This window comes from Candoia aspera, chromosome 7, assembly GCF_035149785.1.
Source record: "Candoia aspera isolate rCanAsp1 chromosome 7, rCanAsp1.hap2, whole genome shotgun sequence".
Taxonomy (NCBI): domain Eukaryota; kingdom Metazoa; phylum Chordata; class Lepidosauria; order Squamata; family Boidae; genus Candoia; species Candoia aspera.
Genome location: NC_086159.1, coordinates 58287699 through 58303606, shown reverse-complemented (window position 1 = coordinate 58303606; position 15908 = coordinate 58287699). Strand labels below are relative to the sequence as shown.

The following is a 15908-nucleotide window of genomic DNA, read 5'->3' as shown; positions in this document are numbered from 1 at the left end:
GGCCATCTCCTATGATCCAGTGGAATGTGGCAGATGGGAGAATGTTTTCTTGAGTTTACTGTCTAAATGCCAGGTAAGAAGAGCCAGCAAGGAAGCACAAGAGACAATTTTAGTAACTCATCCACCACAGTTACAGTCTGGGAGCCTGCCAAAATCTAGCTATCTTCACACCTCTCACAAAACCTTGTGATTCATGCTAGCTTTTTTTAATTTGGTTAAGTCAAAGAATGCCTTGTACTATGAAACATCAAAAGTTACGGATTAAATCAGTCTTTGTTCATTCACATTGCTCCTTTTTATTTATTTTTTAATATATTCATTTTAAGTGGCTGAAGGGACTGAGATCTTAAAAATAGCATCCAGTCACCGAATAAAATATCTGGGCTACCATCCCTTTTGATAGCTGAATCTCTTCACTAAACTCTCATTTATTCCCAAATTAGTTAGCTTTAACTTGTGTATGATTAAATTTGGGGTCCTAATTATTATCATAGGCTTCTCTGTTTTCTATCATAACTTTGTAGGTGAGGTGCTGAAGGCACTGGAAAAGATGCCTTGGTAGAGATAAGTACTGTAGATCCTGGGTTCACTACTCTCTGGATAGAGAGAGGTATGACTGGATGAATTTTGGCCCCAAACCCATAAGTGGCCCCAGTTACAATTACCTAAATCTGACAGCCTATTTCCTGCCATTTTGAGGTGATTGGCATAATTTGAAAAATAAAGAACTTGAATTTCAACATTTCAAAAGTTTCCACAAATGAATGCCAAACTCAGAAAAACAGCGCTGTAAGAACTACACACTTATCAAAATTAAGAAATAAAGAAGTCTTCCAAATCAAGAGAGAGAGTCAGAAAGACACCACCAAGTGTGTGGACACAATCCCACCTTTTTGTATCATTAGTATCCACCGTTACCTGGGTTTCCCCCAAATTTTTATACTGTTTTTATGTTGTGGATTTTAATTTTGTAAGCCGCCCGGAGTCACTGTGTATGGGTTGGGTGGCCATTTAAATTTGTTTAATAAATAAATATAATAATAATAATAATAATAATAATAATAATAATAATAATAATGTTAACTATGAGCCCTGGCCTGCAAAAGATCTGTCTTCTGCTCTAAGGACACTCAAATGGGCGATTTCAAGTCCTGGGTCTTAAAGAATTAAAGAAAAATGGGATAAATAAGAATATAGGGACAAAAATTAGTTTATTTTTATGAGTTTAGCAAAAAATCTTGTCCATTGGCAGTCCCTGTCAGAGGTTACAGTACCATGTTTGTAAAAGGTTTTGATCTCCAAAAGGGAACAATTGGAAAGTTTTTTTCTAACTGATCTAATTTGCCTGAAGAACTGTAAAAATATACCACTATCAGTCCAACATACATTTTTAATTTCTGTTTTTAAAATTAACAAAATTTGACAGAATAAATATTTAGTAATATTTAGCTTACTGTACAATTACTGTACAGTACAGTACAGTACAGTATTGTACTTACTGTACAATAACATAATGTAACTGGAATAGAGCCAATCCCAGCAATTATTTTTTGTCCATCATGGACAATGATCATCGTTAAAAATAAGCCTCTCCTGAAAAAGAATCATTGCATATGTACAACAGATCATGTACATACATTTTCAAAGTGTCTGGATAAAAATGTAAAAAATGGTATTAGATTCTTGGTCTGAAAGGAATGGAGTTCACCTTTTGTTCCTCTCTGTAAACACTAATTAGAAAGTAGGTGTTGAAACGATATAATGTATAATGTATCAAAAACTGTAATAATATAATAAAAAAGGGGAAAAAATTTAAAATGCAGGTGTTTTGAACTTTTTCTTCAGATTTCTTTCATTTGGTTTTGGCACTGCTCAACTCAGAGTGGCTCTGGTGGCTCTCCTTTAGATAGCACAAAATGTAAAATAAGGTTCATTTGGCCTTTTGCCATTAGTGTTTTCCACTAGAAGGAGGATGATGTGGCACTAACTGAATAAATATGCTTGAACCGAAGCATAAAGAATTGGGATTCATTAGTAGAAACTGTAGTTCCCCTTTGAAATTCAGGAAACTTCATTTTCAAATTATGCTAGAGAGCAGGAACACTTTCGGAGCACAAACCAGACCTTTTTTTTTTTTTGCTCTGCATGTGTTAGAGGTTTGGAAGATCTAGTTCAAATTGCAGGAATTATTTCAGTCTTAATTCAGTTAGGGTCTGTAGGCAGCGAGTAAGCCTATCTTCAATTCCCATCAGTACTAGTCACATGACCTTTGGCAAGGGATTGTGGGAACTGAAACCCAAAACTTCTGCAAGGCTTCTACTGGTTCATATTGTAAATTGTACAGTAAGCTAAATAGTAATACTGAAATCAAATAAGGTATTTCCACTTTTCTCCCCATGTGCTGTCAACCCCAACTCCAATCCCCAGAGGGGTTACCCTAACCTTCTACAGCAGATTTTGAGTGTGTACTTTGAGTGCTAGGGAAACAGGGTGGAACAGAAAAAGAAGTCCATTAGTTCAGCACTGAATTTTGCCCTTTAACATTTTTTACCCATGTTCATCTAACAACCTATAATGTTTTAGTTTCCCTTTTGAAATATTTTATATATACTCTAATTAATTCAGTTCAAAGTCTATTTCAATCAAAGTTATGTAACTATATTTTAATTAAAAAGCTTGTCAGGCTGGATGAGATGTCCCATCTTTTGAACAAGTACTATTCCAACTGTTAAATCATTCTGTTCATAAAATATGAACATCACTATTCATATTGTTCCCATTATCAGTTATGGTCCAATGTTATGGAAACTATGTTCCACTTATCCCAAGTTTTGCCAATCTTATTTTTTTCCACTCCATTCTTAAGTCATTAGATCTATGTCATGCTGAATCTTGGCATGAAAAGGCTTGCTATCCACAGAGGAAAGCAGTTTGTTCAAACTGATTATGCTTTTGCTGGCTTTTATACCATTATGCTCAAATCTCTTTGGTAAGAGAATTATTTGCCATACCCAAAAAACATTTTTAAACAGCTAACTATATGTGATATTTTAATAAAGTGTATTAAAATGAATACACTTTATTAAAAATGTATTCATTTTAATATACTTTCTTAATGGGTGAAAAAATGAATAACCAGATTATTAAGACATGCAAAATTATGGAATCTTGAACATAAAATAGCATTCAGATCTGCATGTATATGCAGCATTTTACTTTTTTACAGAAAGGTAAAATAGCTGATGTAGTTAATTCTGGTGATAGCAAATAGTCCTAGAAAAGAGACTTGCAGCCAAAATTTTAGAGGACTGGTCTTAAGAGTTTCTGTGAAAAGAGGGAAGGATGCCCAAGATCACATGGGATCTTGTGAGATATGAGCTGGTTCATTATTGCAATAAGAATTCTTAGGGATGCACAAAATAGTGTGGTTAGAAGGAGATACAAGTTCTTGTGCTCTTCAGGGATAGCACTGTAATCTTGGCAAGGTATACATTTAGGATCCTCACAGCCAATCTCAGCATTCTCCATTTTTGAAAAGCACTTTTCTATTGGATGGAGAAAGAAGAAAAATCAGTAGAACCAAGGTTCTTAATGACCTACATTCTTGCATGCATATGTTGTAGCCAAAACTTGGGTCACCTAAAGCTTTGAAGATACAACATAAATTTATTTTCATGCAATCAATAAACAGTATATACTGGACTCCCAGCAAAGCATTGACACTTTGCTGAACAGCCACAAGCAAAATTAGAACCAGAGTGGGTGACCTTATTATCATTTATCCCTTCCTGCTAGGTCAGCCTGCCACCCATACTATCTTTGAGATATGGTCAGTGAATATAAACAATTTGGTTTAGTGGGCCTCAGATTCCTGACTGAGTCTTCTCCCTGTTGCCACTCAGGGTCAATTCACCTTGCTGGGAATGTTTTCCTACAAGCGCACTTTAAGCTGTTCATATGTAGGTGGGGGGCATCTCAGAGGTTTGGTAGTTATTCTGCTTACATGTGTATGGGGGGAGTACGTTTTCCCATCACATGCATACCACACATTTATCACACTGCTGATAAAACTGCATGACAAGTTATCCACAGTTTTGCATGTCCAACTAAATTGACTTGAGGGAGGTATGCTTTCTGCTTTTCTCTCATGATGCATCAGCCAGCACATACTGTTCTATTAGTTAACGTTGCTCTTTAAATCAGTATAGTATCACTATTTGCTTTGCATGTGTTTAGTGTTTTTATATCTCTGAGGTTTTTAAATTATTCTTGTTGCACTGGTACAATTGCTAGTGCAAAGACAGAATTAGAATCATCGGAGAAAGAATATAAAAGATTGTAAACACAACTTCACAGGAACGAGGAATGGATACGTCTTTTCATAGAATTTGAATAATTAGAAGCAACAGAAATGCTGGTGGCTTAGAAGGGCCCCACTTTGTACCTCCCTGGCATGGAAAAAAGTTATTTAATGGGAAGGGTAACCAGGTTTAACTACACCCAGTTTAGGGAAAACATTTTATAAATACACTTTGTAAATCTTCTAAGGATAGCCCCTTTCAGTGATGGATTAGGATATTATCTCTGTTAGGTATCATGAATTTCATCAAAGTCGTGAGCTCTTAAATCCCAGATTCTGTTTTTTTTTTTTTTTGGTTTACAGAGCAGCAGTTTTCACATTATCGAATATAACTTCCTCAGGCATGCTTCCAGAGATCTAGAAACCACCAAGGTTTCTGGTTTTACCAAAATTGGTTTTGCACCACTTTGAGACTGGTTCTGGACTAAACTGATCTCAGGATAGGGTTTGTTTTGAGACCTGTGTTTTTTTTTCCTGGCTCCACTGGTTATTTGAAACCAGAGCTAAACATGGTGGTTTTTTGTTTTTGCTACATTGCAACTTTGCAGAACTTGTGGGCAAATCCACTCACTGAGTGGGGCCCCTGCTTCCTGAGTTCAAATGAACACTACTTTTGCAGGTAAGTTCCTGAAGTGTTCTTTTTCTAATACACTGTGCACTGTTTAAAACTTAAGCTTTGCTTTCCCCAGCTCAGCCACTCTAACAACATGCAATCATGGTCATGGGTATTGGAAGTTTGTGTGACTGCAAAATTTCTAACATACTAGCATTGTATCAAAACAGCTCATAAGTGGACCATTTCTCCACCTGATGAACTGCAGTTATAATAATAAAAAAGGTAAGAGAAAACACTTAACTTGATCAAAATGAACCTTAGTAAATGGTAGGGCCCTGGAAGACCACGACAAAATTGTCTGTGTATCCCAGATTTCCCAGCAACCCCCCATGCCCATCCCTCATCATTCACTGACTCTTTGAAGAAATGTTGGAAGGTATGAAGGTGGTTGCACAAAGTGGTTCTTCAGTTGGCACCCATGGTCAGGAAGCTTTTGCACAGATTTATCTTGTGCAGCAGTTACATTTTTTCCTGAATCAGGACACTCATCTCACAGTCACTTATACCATAATCATCTCCCATTTATAGCTAGAATGTGGTGACACAAGTAGTAATGGGTGCATCTTGTTTTTGCCCTGGGAACAGCACTGCAATTGAGGCAACCTTTAAGTTTGATTAAGTACATAAATAAAACAGGAGTTTTAAATCAAATAAATGTCATTTTTTTCCATGACAAACCAGAGAACGGAATTCCCTCTTTAAAAGACAAGTAAGAATGTCTTTTCATTTCATTTTTAATACAAGGCATTTTGCTAGCCTCTGGCATTCTCTTTAACTTACATAACTTCAGAGTAACTTCTGTTTAAATACGATGTTGGCTGAGGAATTTGTTCACAAACTAGGTAATTATTGTCCTATTGCCTCCCACCTATTTCTTTGTTTGTCTGAAGATGAGTTCTGCAGGAGCTCTTTCTCCTAGGATAAATTGTAACTTTGGTATAAACATAACCCACCAATGAAAACCACACTGGAGGACATCCTGAAGCTGGCTGATGTGCCTGGAATCACTCAGCCCATTCACATACTAAACACAGGCATTTGCTTTCTACAGTGGATGCACAAAACAATTATTTCTGGGGTGAGTTTGTCTCCCCAACTGAGTAACGTAAGAAATGTCAAGGACTGGAAATCCTTAGAAGTCATTTTGCACTGCAGTTTCACCATGTGTTATATAAAGCTCTTTGTAAAAACCAAGACCACACATTTCAGACCAGAAAGAAAAAAGCAAATCACAGTGATTGCATTGCCAGAGGAAAAAGGGTAGGTCAACGCTGCCAGCTGCATTCAGTTTAGAAGCTGTAGGAATGGTCAAGAGAGTTTTTGGAAAACAAACTAAATTGGTTGAGACCACCAGAAATAGTGAGTTACAATGGACCACGGTGAGTTATTGTATCCAACAGCACCAAGAATCTGACAGAGGTTTGCAGAACCACCCTTGTCATTAAGCAAAATAAAAAAGTTGCTTCATTCAGCAGATGCTGGGAGGTGATAGTGGATGTTGGAGGAGAAACCTGTATGGCCTGCCCTGCACCTTAAATTAGCCTGTTGCCTTCACATATTAATGTTGAAGAAATATTCACTTATCAATCTGATCAATGTAAAGAAGCCTGGAATAAGGAAATTGAACTATCAATGGAAGATTATTTTGGCATCTATATGTGATCTAAATTATTGTTTGGGGTATAAAAAGAGTAGAAAGGGAGCCAAGCAAGTAAGAAAAAAAGCATCCAGGCAAGGTTTGCTTGTTATTAAGTTTGGGGAGATAAATGGTGGTTAATCTGAGCAAGGAAGAAATAATAGAATATTTCTAAAGCATATTCTTTGCATTATTTCAAGCACTTCCCTACACAGCCTCCCAACATGTATTTTGTGGATGTAGTTTATCCGATTTTAACATTGTTATGCTTCCTGTATTTCTAGAAATAAGTGAATTTCCTGTTTGTTTTTGTTGTTTTCTGGAAGCTACTTAAAATGTGTTAGCTTTTTATGTCTGTAGTATTTTTGTTCGGGAAGGAGTAGGCTTTGGACTGAAATGACTGGAATGTTTCTGTGTTTCTCATTGTTTGCTGCCTAAATATAGAGCAGGCCACAAAATCAAAAGATATGCTTTGATTGTAGGCATGATTCCACATTAGAGCAGGCTGAGCAATTCACTGTCTGATCGGCTGTAGTTTAACTTCAGAGGAAGAATATTGCTAAAGCTCAAAACACCTTGGCATAGTTATTTTATATGCATGCAGCCTGTAGTTGACTCTATTGCCAGTTGTTTTACTTAGATCAGCTTTCCACCGTCTGATTGCCTCCAGGTGTGAGTAGACTAAAACTGCCAAAGTTCCCAGACATGGGATTATAAATCAAGTACAAAATGCAAGATACTTTCCTAAGATCTACTTTTAGAATCACAATTTCTTCCAGAGGAAAAATACAGGTAAATTTGCAATGGAAATCACTTCACTGCAGTTTTCTTGCACCAAAACAATAATGTGCCATTTCTTCTGAGCCATAATTCACAACCAGAAATGTGCTATTTAACTAGCTCCAAATTTCCCTCCCATTTGCTATCTCCAACTATAAATTCTTTGCATCTCCTACTATATACTTAAAGAAAAGTGTGTCAGATGAGGATAGCTACCAAATAGGAAATAGAGTTAATCATGGTTTATCACCCTGAGATTGGAAATCTTTCTTGTATCTGAATGCGTGACAATATGGCAGAACGCTGTTTCAGTATAATGATCTACTTGTTGATGCCTCAACTCTTCCTCTTTAAACTAGACAACTGGACATACTTTGCAAAGATGACAGGCTCCACTTTGATCATTCTTGGATGCCTGCTGAATTTCCATCAAAGGGAAGCCAATTACAGTTATAAGGCTGAGGTTATAGACATCCAGAACCATAGTCCTAATGTAGGAAGGACATCCCTAAGAATATTAACATTTATTTTCATAAGAGATATGGATGCATGAACATGCCCAGTGGTGTAATATTACAGAGAATGCCAAAGAATGCAGTGGTTTTAGAGAATGCAGGGGAATATGCTTTGTGACATATTTTTAGAAGAGGAACAATATATCATCAGCAGGAGTACTAGAATACACCAAACTTCCTTACAGTATTCTGGAAATGGGATGAGATGATACAAATAAGCATAGAGGAGGCCAGAAAATTAAAATAAGCAAAGTTGTATCATTCTTTCCTTGTCTTTTAACTTGTAATTTAAACTAGTTTAAGTGGATCTGATTTAATTTCTGATTAAAAGACAAATGTCACATTTTGGCTACTAAAGTTCTTTTGTTAAAGATCAGCGTATTTTATAAGTTAAATTTTATAACTGGAGTTTGCAGGTATACATGCATTTTAAACTGAGGGATTTCAACAATAGCTTGTTTGCTCTGGGTGTTTTGAAAACAATGGGTGTGTGCATGTGCAGTTGTGTATGCCTATGTACACATGGGTGGGCAGACACATATATATTTATGGATTGGTACTGATTTATGACTATGAGATTGTCCTAATTCCATACTGCGCTTTAAAATGTTGGAACACCAAAGGCAAGATTCTTCTAGTCCCTGTTTATCAAGTTTTTGTTATGTTGCTTCATTGAGTCGTAGCTGTGTCCTGTGACTGCTTTTCCGTCAGTAAACCATTAAGCATTACCAAATTCTGTTCTCATTGTTACTTCCTGGTTGTTGTACAGATTTCTTATTGGAAGAATTGGATGCTTTGATATATCTGTTGCTTTCAGAAACTTCAAAGCCTTGAATTATCAATACTATCAAAAGCTTTGGAGTAATCCAAAGAACTACGCTTTATTGAGATAAGCTATAATAACAGAACCTTGCAAGTCAGATTATACTTTTCTTCCTATGCCTTTTATAGGCCAGGGAGTCAAGGAAGCATCAGCCTGAGCCTCTTCTTAATACTGTCTCCCTTCCTAGGACTAAATTAATGCTTCTGTCCTTTTCGTTTACACAACAGTTTCTGAATATTTGCTTCAAGGCATCTCCCTGACTCTCTACAATTATCCACTAATATTAGCTAAATGATCTTGTATTCCCCTGCTCCTTCTGAAGCCTGCCTGTTCAATTATGTCTGTATCCATACAGCACTATAATCTCTTCTGCAGAATTTCCAACAGCTGGTGTGGTATTAGGGCTATTGTCCTGTAATTAGAGCATTCCTTTAAATCTCTCTCTTTTCTTTAAAGAAATTGGGATATAAATAGACCTTTTCCAATCTGCTGTTTCCCCCCCATATTTGTATGGAGTCAAAGATCATCAGAAGCAGCAGCTCTTCTGTATTTGTGAGGTTCTTGGGCAAAGGAACATCTGAAGTCTCCTGTTTTCATAACCCCATAGCCCTTAAAAAAAAAAAGATCCTGGTTTGCTGCTTTAGCACAGCACCTACATTGCCATCTGCCTCCCAGCCAGTCTGCTAGTCAACACAGATAGAAAATGTATGTGAATGCTATATTAAAGTATCCTGTACTGCTATAGGCAAGCAGATAACATGCTGCCTTGGAAGAGTGCAGTTAGTGAGAAGAGACCTCAGCATTTCCTTAGCATGGTTGTTGATTTGGGAATCTTTCCAAATGGGATCTAGATTTCCATTCTAGTACTACCCAGCACTTTAACTGTAATGATGCTGCCACAACTAGCCCAGAAAATCATACGAATATACTAGGAAACCAGACTCATCCCAATTTCTCATCCAAGCTTTTTTTAAGCTGTGGGAAACTTCTGACATTACATTCCCTTATATTTTTAAAACACATAAACATGGGTAAGAAAAGCAGCTGAATATGTTTTTAATCGTAGAAAGGTAGATGCAAGAATTAGACATTTGAACTCTAGCAAAGTCCCTGGAGACTTTATTTGACATAGACTAAGCATTATTAACTTTACAATTTTTTGAATGTTTCCTACCTTAGAAACATTTTTTTTAAAGATAAAAGTCATTCTTAAGAGAGTTTCTAGTAATTACTGGGAAAGACACAATACAACTAAATCAGGTAGTATTCTATGCACACTGCTGAAAATTCAAATATATATTTATCATACCTGTTTACAACTATTTAATCAAATCATAGTCTGACCTGTTGCCAAATAAACTAGTAAAAGGCAATCTGAATTATCTGGGGCATTTTATAGGAAGATAAGATTGGATTGTAGAAGAACGAAACAGACAGATGTTCAGGAACGGTAAGACTTATTTTACTTATACGGTGATACAGGCTTGCCTATATTAAGAACAATCTTGCCCAGAGGACATTTAATTTAAAAAGCTGTCCATGCCTTTTATAACAGCATTTCTTTTTCCAGAGATTTAACTCTGATGCGGTTGTGCAGAGCTGATGCCACAACCAAAATAGCTAGTACAACTACAAGTACACTTTATGAAAAACTAACAAATACATATTTCAGTGCAAACATTTCCTCATTTCTGGTGCCAAGGATATATAAACAAACAGAATGATGTGAAAAAAGCTATTAGTTGTAATACAGCCAGAATAAAGCACAGTTAAAACACAAGTGATTAAATCTGTGTCCTATTACTTTTTTTTTTCTTTCTTTGCATGAATTTCCAGAAAGTGCCTCATGTATAGCTTTAAAAGCCTTCAAATATCTACATATACTTATGCAGGGACAGGGACTTACATTAATTATCTTCAGGGATTTGAATGAAACCATGCCATCTGAGTTTGGTTAAACATCTATGAAAGTCTCAATCCTCTTTTGAATGTCATTGCAGAATGGTCAGACCAAAACTTGCTAAAAAATTTAGAGCTAATGTGTAACAGCCATTACAGTCTGAATAATGTCCAGCTTTTGGGTGTTGGAGGGCATTTCTGGAATTCTGGGAGCTATGATGAGCATTCTAAAAAAAATGGCTGCCATTGCAGACCTCTCCCATTTATACAGTGGTTGCCACAGTGAGGGTGATCCATTGTAAAACACCTGTTTTCCAAAATGCAGATTGGTTAGATTGTCCTCACCATCTCCTCTGACCTCCAAAGAGCTTAGCTTTGTATTTTTCTGGGTAGGCAGGCCACATCAAAACAAAACATTGGGTTGCTATCCCCTATCATTTTCATTTTCTAAGAATGCATTTGGCATGTTCTTAGGTTCCTGTACATTCCTGGAAATAAAAGATTATGACGGAAGTAAGTGGGAAGCAAAATGATGCTTTGGAGCATGAGAAGGCATGCACATAGCACTTGCTTGCAGCTTCTTAGCCCAAATGTGCTTTTTCCTGGAATCTTTCAGCAGGAGACCAGTTATGGAAAAGACACAACTACTCAAAGGAACTACAGATGGATGCTACAGTGGTACCCCTGTATGCTTTGAAACCCATTTTGGCCTTCTACTCCAGAGCCCTGCATAGCCTAAATGAATTCTAGTTTCCCATTTAAGAATTTTAATTGAATTAATCCAAAAAATTAGGAAGGAGGTTGACCAATTGTTGAGGCGGCACTACAAAACAAAGAACAAGAACCAACCTACCACCACCAACAAAAACCTCCAATCTGTACATAGTAAAACAAGCCTCTTTATAGTTTTCTACAGCATGAAAATGAGATGGAATTTTCTAACTGGTTGCTTTCAAGATGTGTTAGGACTGTAATTGTCATCAGCCCTAGTGACAATGCTGGGATTTACTACAGGAGGGCACCAGGTTGGAGAAGATTGTTGTGCTATATAATACAGTATGTAATACACATACAGAATAGGGATTACACCCCTCAGACATTTGCTAAAATCCTAGTTTGAAAAATAAACAGCAGTTTCCTGAAACCTGATGTTTTCCAGATGGTTTGGGATTCCCTGGTTGAAAATCCTGTGAATTGTGTTCCAATACTTGGAGTGCACCAAGTCGAGGAATGCTGGTATAGATCAAATCAGTCACATTATCCATCCAAATCCAAGCATAGACTGTTACAATTTGCAATAAAGCACAGTGAGGATTTGACCACCTCAAGGCTCTGCTGACAATCCTAAGCATATCTTCCTCAGGCGAATCCACTACTTCTGAATTAATGCATGCTGGATATTAATATGAGTTACTATGTATTTGTGGGCTGAACAGAAAATACTTTCCCTAGAAATTCCATTTCAGTAGCTCTCATGAGTTGGCCAAGCTTTGGAAAGAATGGAAATATCATAAAGTTATTGACAAAGATGATGAGTATTACTACTTCCTAGGGTAGAACACAGAATTATATTCTGTACACTCTGTTTGGTGAGTACTAGTGCCCCTTTCAAACCTATCTGCCAATTCATCCTTATCTCTTTATTCTTACAATCCTTCTATCATCACTTCCTTTACTGAATCTTGGAATCAAAGTAAGGTAGTAGATAAATGCAATTTTTCTGGGTTTTAATTGTATCACCTCTGATCCTTTGCTATGCAGTTTGGAGCAACATAAACACTAGTCTGCCCAGAGATGGTTGAGTTAAGAAACTGTACTTCTTCTTCCTCCCTATTTGCCACCTTTTCTATGTTGCTTCTTCTTATTCCATTCTTTCATTCCAATAGGATGTTTATATTTCATTCCAGGGAGGTATCACTTGGGGTCACCTTCATCTAGGCAGTGCAACTAGAACAAGGAATTCAATCAAAACTCCTCATTATGCCCCTTTCACTGATGTATGTGATTTAGGAAGCCACAGTTAAATTTAACTGAAACTCTAGCTTATGAACCAGTGTTTATCTTGTAGGATCTCTCTTACCTCTTTCTGCCCTTGTTGTTTGCTAGAAGGAAGGAAGCAACCGACTCGCCTTGCAAGGACTTGGTGTGTCTGACGCTGCACCTCAGCTGCTTTGTTGGGCGGGAGTCCATTGCCAGTTGTAGGAATTGCCAGTTTCCTGGATCTTAAAGGCATCAGGGTCTGGTAGAAGAGATAGGCAGCCAGAATCAACACCATCAGGAACGGGCGAAGACGACACCATCTCCGGCCAGGCACAATTTGCCGGCAAGCCATGGCACCTCAGATTTCTGATTTGTCCCATTTCCACATTATAGGAGCAATCAGTCTGGCTGCTTTTTACCAGCATGAAAGAAAGGCAGAGAGGTATATTTTCCACACTCAAGTCCTCTCTCCATCACTTCTGGACCTGAGTTCTTCCATGACATCAGCTGGCAAGAAATGATAGGTCCCCAGCGGAGAAAGGCAAGCAGTGTCCGACCTGGAATAAACAATGGGATTGGTGGGGAGAGAGACCGAAAGAAGTAACACGTACACGCTGTGGATTGGAAATGAACACACATCAAGTTTCCAAGTATTGCAAGCAGAAGAAATGTGACTGTTCAGAGCAAAACTCCATTGCACAATACCCAGAGAGGGACTGACTGAGCAATTACGTTCAAAAAAAGAAATATGGATTAAAAATTGCAATGGGCTTTGCACGTACAGCTGAAAAATATGAAGGCTTTTCTAGCAGGACTCTCTTTCCCCTCCCTCCCCCTTTTCCAATTCCTCTTCTCATGGGTTCTTTAAAAAAAATCATTTCCTTCTTCTTTTAAATTGCCTTTTTCCTGCCAGAAAACATACACAGGCTTCCCTCCCCGAGCAGTTTTTAACAGTGCAAAAGCCTGGTTTTTGCTCAATCAGATTTCTCTCTCTTTTTTTCCTCTGCTGTCTTTTGGAGTTCAAAGTCATGTTTACTTACTCAGTTCTTCACCCTGTCAGACGTTTTCCATTCTCCTCTAACGGGTTGCTGATTAAAAGCACTCCAAACAGCCCAGGCTCATGACTTCGGCTCATCCCCACACACGCACACAGCACTCCATCTGAACTCCGTTGGACCACAGACATATAAATAAAAATCAGGACTGCCCGGAGGGGTGGGGTTAAGTTTACCAAGCTCTGAAAAGTCTCTCAGGCTGGGGACTGTGCTGGATCATAGAAAGTTTACTTTTGCCTCCCATGTGCTGTTTTTCAGTGCCGTAGGAACTTCAGAACTGCACATAGGTTACGGAAAAGTGATACAGAGGTATGCAAGCACTGTGGCAAATGGTAAATTAGGAAACCAAGTGGCTCTGGGCTTGCAAAACTACTTCAGGATGTTCCACATTATTTGCCAAGCATACAGAAGAAGATTATAAGAAAGATTAATTACGTGTCTGAGGCATCTTTGGGTTTATAGCACCGCTTATTGTACTTCTGGGTAGCTAAGTGTTAGCAGAACAATAGCTGGCTTTAAGAAGAGGGGGAAAAAAACCCTTTGAGTTGATCTTGAGTCCCCTGGTAGTCCCTGAAGTTTTCCTGGCCACATTTTTAGAATTGTTTTGCCCTTGCCACCTTCTTTCTAGGGCTGAGAGAGAGAGTGACTGGCCCAAGGTCACCCAGCTGGCTTCATGCTTAAAGCGAGACTAGAACTCACAGTCTCCCGATTTCTAGCCTGGTGCCTAAACTACTACATTAAACTGGCTGTCATAGCTGACTCTAAACCATGGTATATGCAAACAAGCCTGCATATATCCACTACAGAAACTTCAGGAGTATTTTATAGGGAACCTCACCTCCCTTCTTCTGCCTCTCCTGTCCCAGTTCATCATTTTTCCTCTGCTTTTAACATTACTGGTGAAAAAAAATACTTTTTTCTCCCTGGAACCCAGCTAAAAGCTGATTGGCTGGGCAAAAAGAAAAGCACAAGAGGGTCATGGGGAGCAGACAGGACATGGTAAGGTTTGTGCTCTTGTAGTTGCCCACCTGGGAAACAGCAATCTAAGTTATAACCATGGTCTCTTCAGAGCATGATGTCCCTGCCAAAGATTATGGCGTTCAGGAGGCTACTGAAAACTGGTTGTTCTCCCTTGGGGACAGGGTATTGTGGAGCCCTCTTCTGTTTGCTTTGGATTGGTTTGGTTTTGACCTATAGCAGTGCTTCTCAAACTTGGCAGCTGGGGAGTTCCGGGAGTTGAAACCCACACAGCTTAAAGCTGCCAAGGCTGAGAAACACTGATCTATAGGTTTGAGATACACACACCTCCACATCCACATCCATATTAGTTTATATACACTATAATGGTTCTTAGCTGTAAGCCACTCAGAGTCTTATGAGAGTTGGGCAGACTGAAATGAAATGAAATGAAATGTAGTTTCCGTAAATTCCTATCTCAGTGCCAATAACTGGTAAGTTCTGTCCCAGTGTCATTTCTCATGCTACCTGTTCCCCAGTCTCTCTGCAAAAAGAGTTGGTCACTTTTGATCTAGACATGCATCAAAGTACCCACCATTAGAGGAGACTGCTTGTTGTACCTCTGCATGTAATGCCATTCCCAGTTTGCAGACAAAGTAAGATCACTTGCTCCAGAAGAAGCACAGGACAGAATCTTTTTATGATCTGTGATTGCTATCTATTGCTATCTATTACAAAGTTAACCCTTTGTGTTTATGCGTGTTGCATACACACAATACTATAGAGTTACAATTATTTTCAATTCTGACAAGAGTCGGCATGAAGTATTAGAGCAAGGAGTGCAATGAGTCTGGGACTATTAATCCCATAATCCATCACCATTAGTCATGTTGGCTGGAACTGATGGACTTGTAGTCCTTCGATGTAGTGAGCAGCATGGGTTACAACATTATACCGTCAGAATGTTAGACTTGGGAGAAGTAGGACCAAATCCCAACCAGGCTGAGAGCTCACTGAACCAGTCACTTTCTCTTATCCCAGTCAACTGGCCAGGGTGGTTGTGAAGATTACTAGAAAAGATGGGCATTGTAGGAGGAGAGCTGTGTTAGTCTTGTTGTTTATTCGTTTAGTCGCTTCCGACTCTTCGTGACTTCATGGACCAGCCCACGCCAGAGCTTCCTGTCGGTCGTCAACACCCTCAGCTCCCCCAGGGACGAGTCCGTCATCTCTAGAATATCATCCATCCACCTTGCCCTTTGTCGGCCCCTCTTCCTTTTGCCTTCCACT

At 38.4% G+C, this 15908-nt stretch overlaps 1 protein-coding gene across 3 annotated transcripts in view; it reads right to left on the bottom strand.

The window, feature by feature from the left end:
• CPED1 (cadherin like and PC-esterase domain containing 1) overlaps positions 1 to 13757 on the bottom strand; it is a 110449-nt gene extending 96692 nt beyond the window's left edge. For 2 of the 3 annotated variants that reach the window (XM_063309534.1, XM_063309536.1), the window contains exons 1-2: positions 13650 to 13757; positions 12710 to 13166 (exon numbers count right to left, since the gene is read on the bottom strand). In XM_063309534.1, the coding sequence (XP_063165604.1) occupies positions 12710 to 12961 (252 nt within the window). In that variant the 5' untranslated portion in view covers positions 12962 to 13166; positions 13650 to 13757. Of the gene's footprint in view, positions 1 to 12709; positions 13467 to 13649 lie in introns of those variants that run through there. The other variant, XM_063309535.1, reaches the window with a different exon arrangement.
• Between the last annotated feature and the right edge of the window lie 2151 nt (positions 13758 to 15908).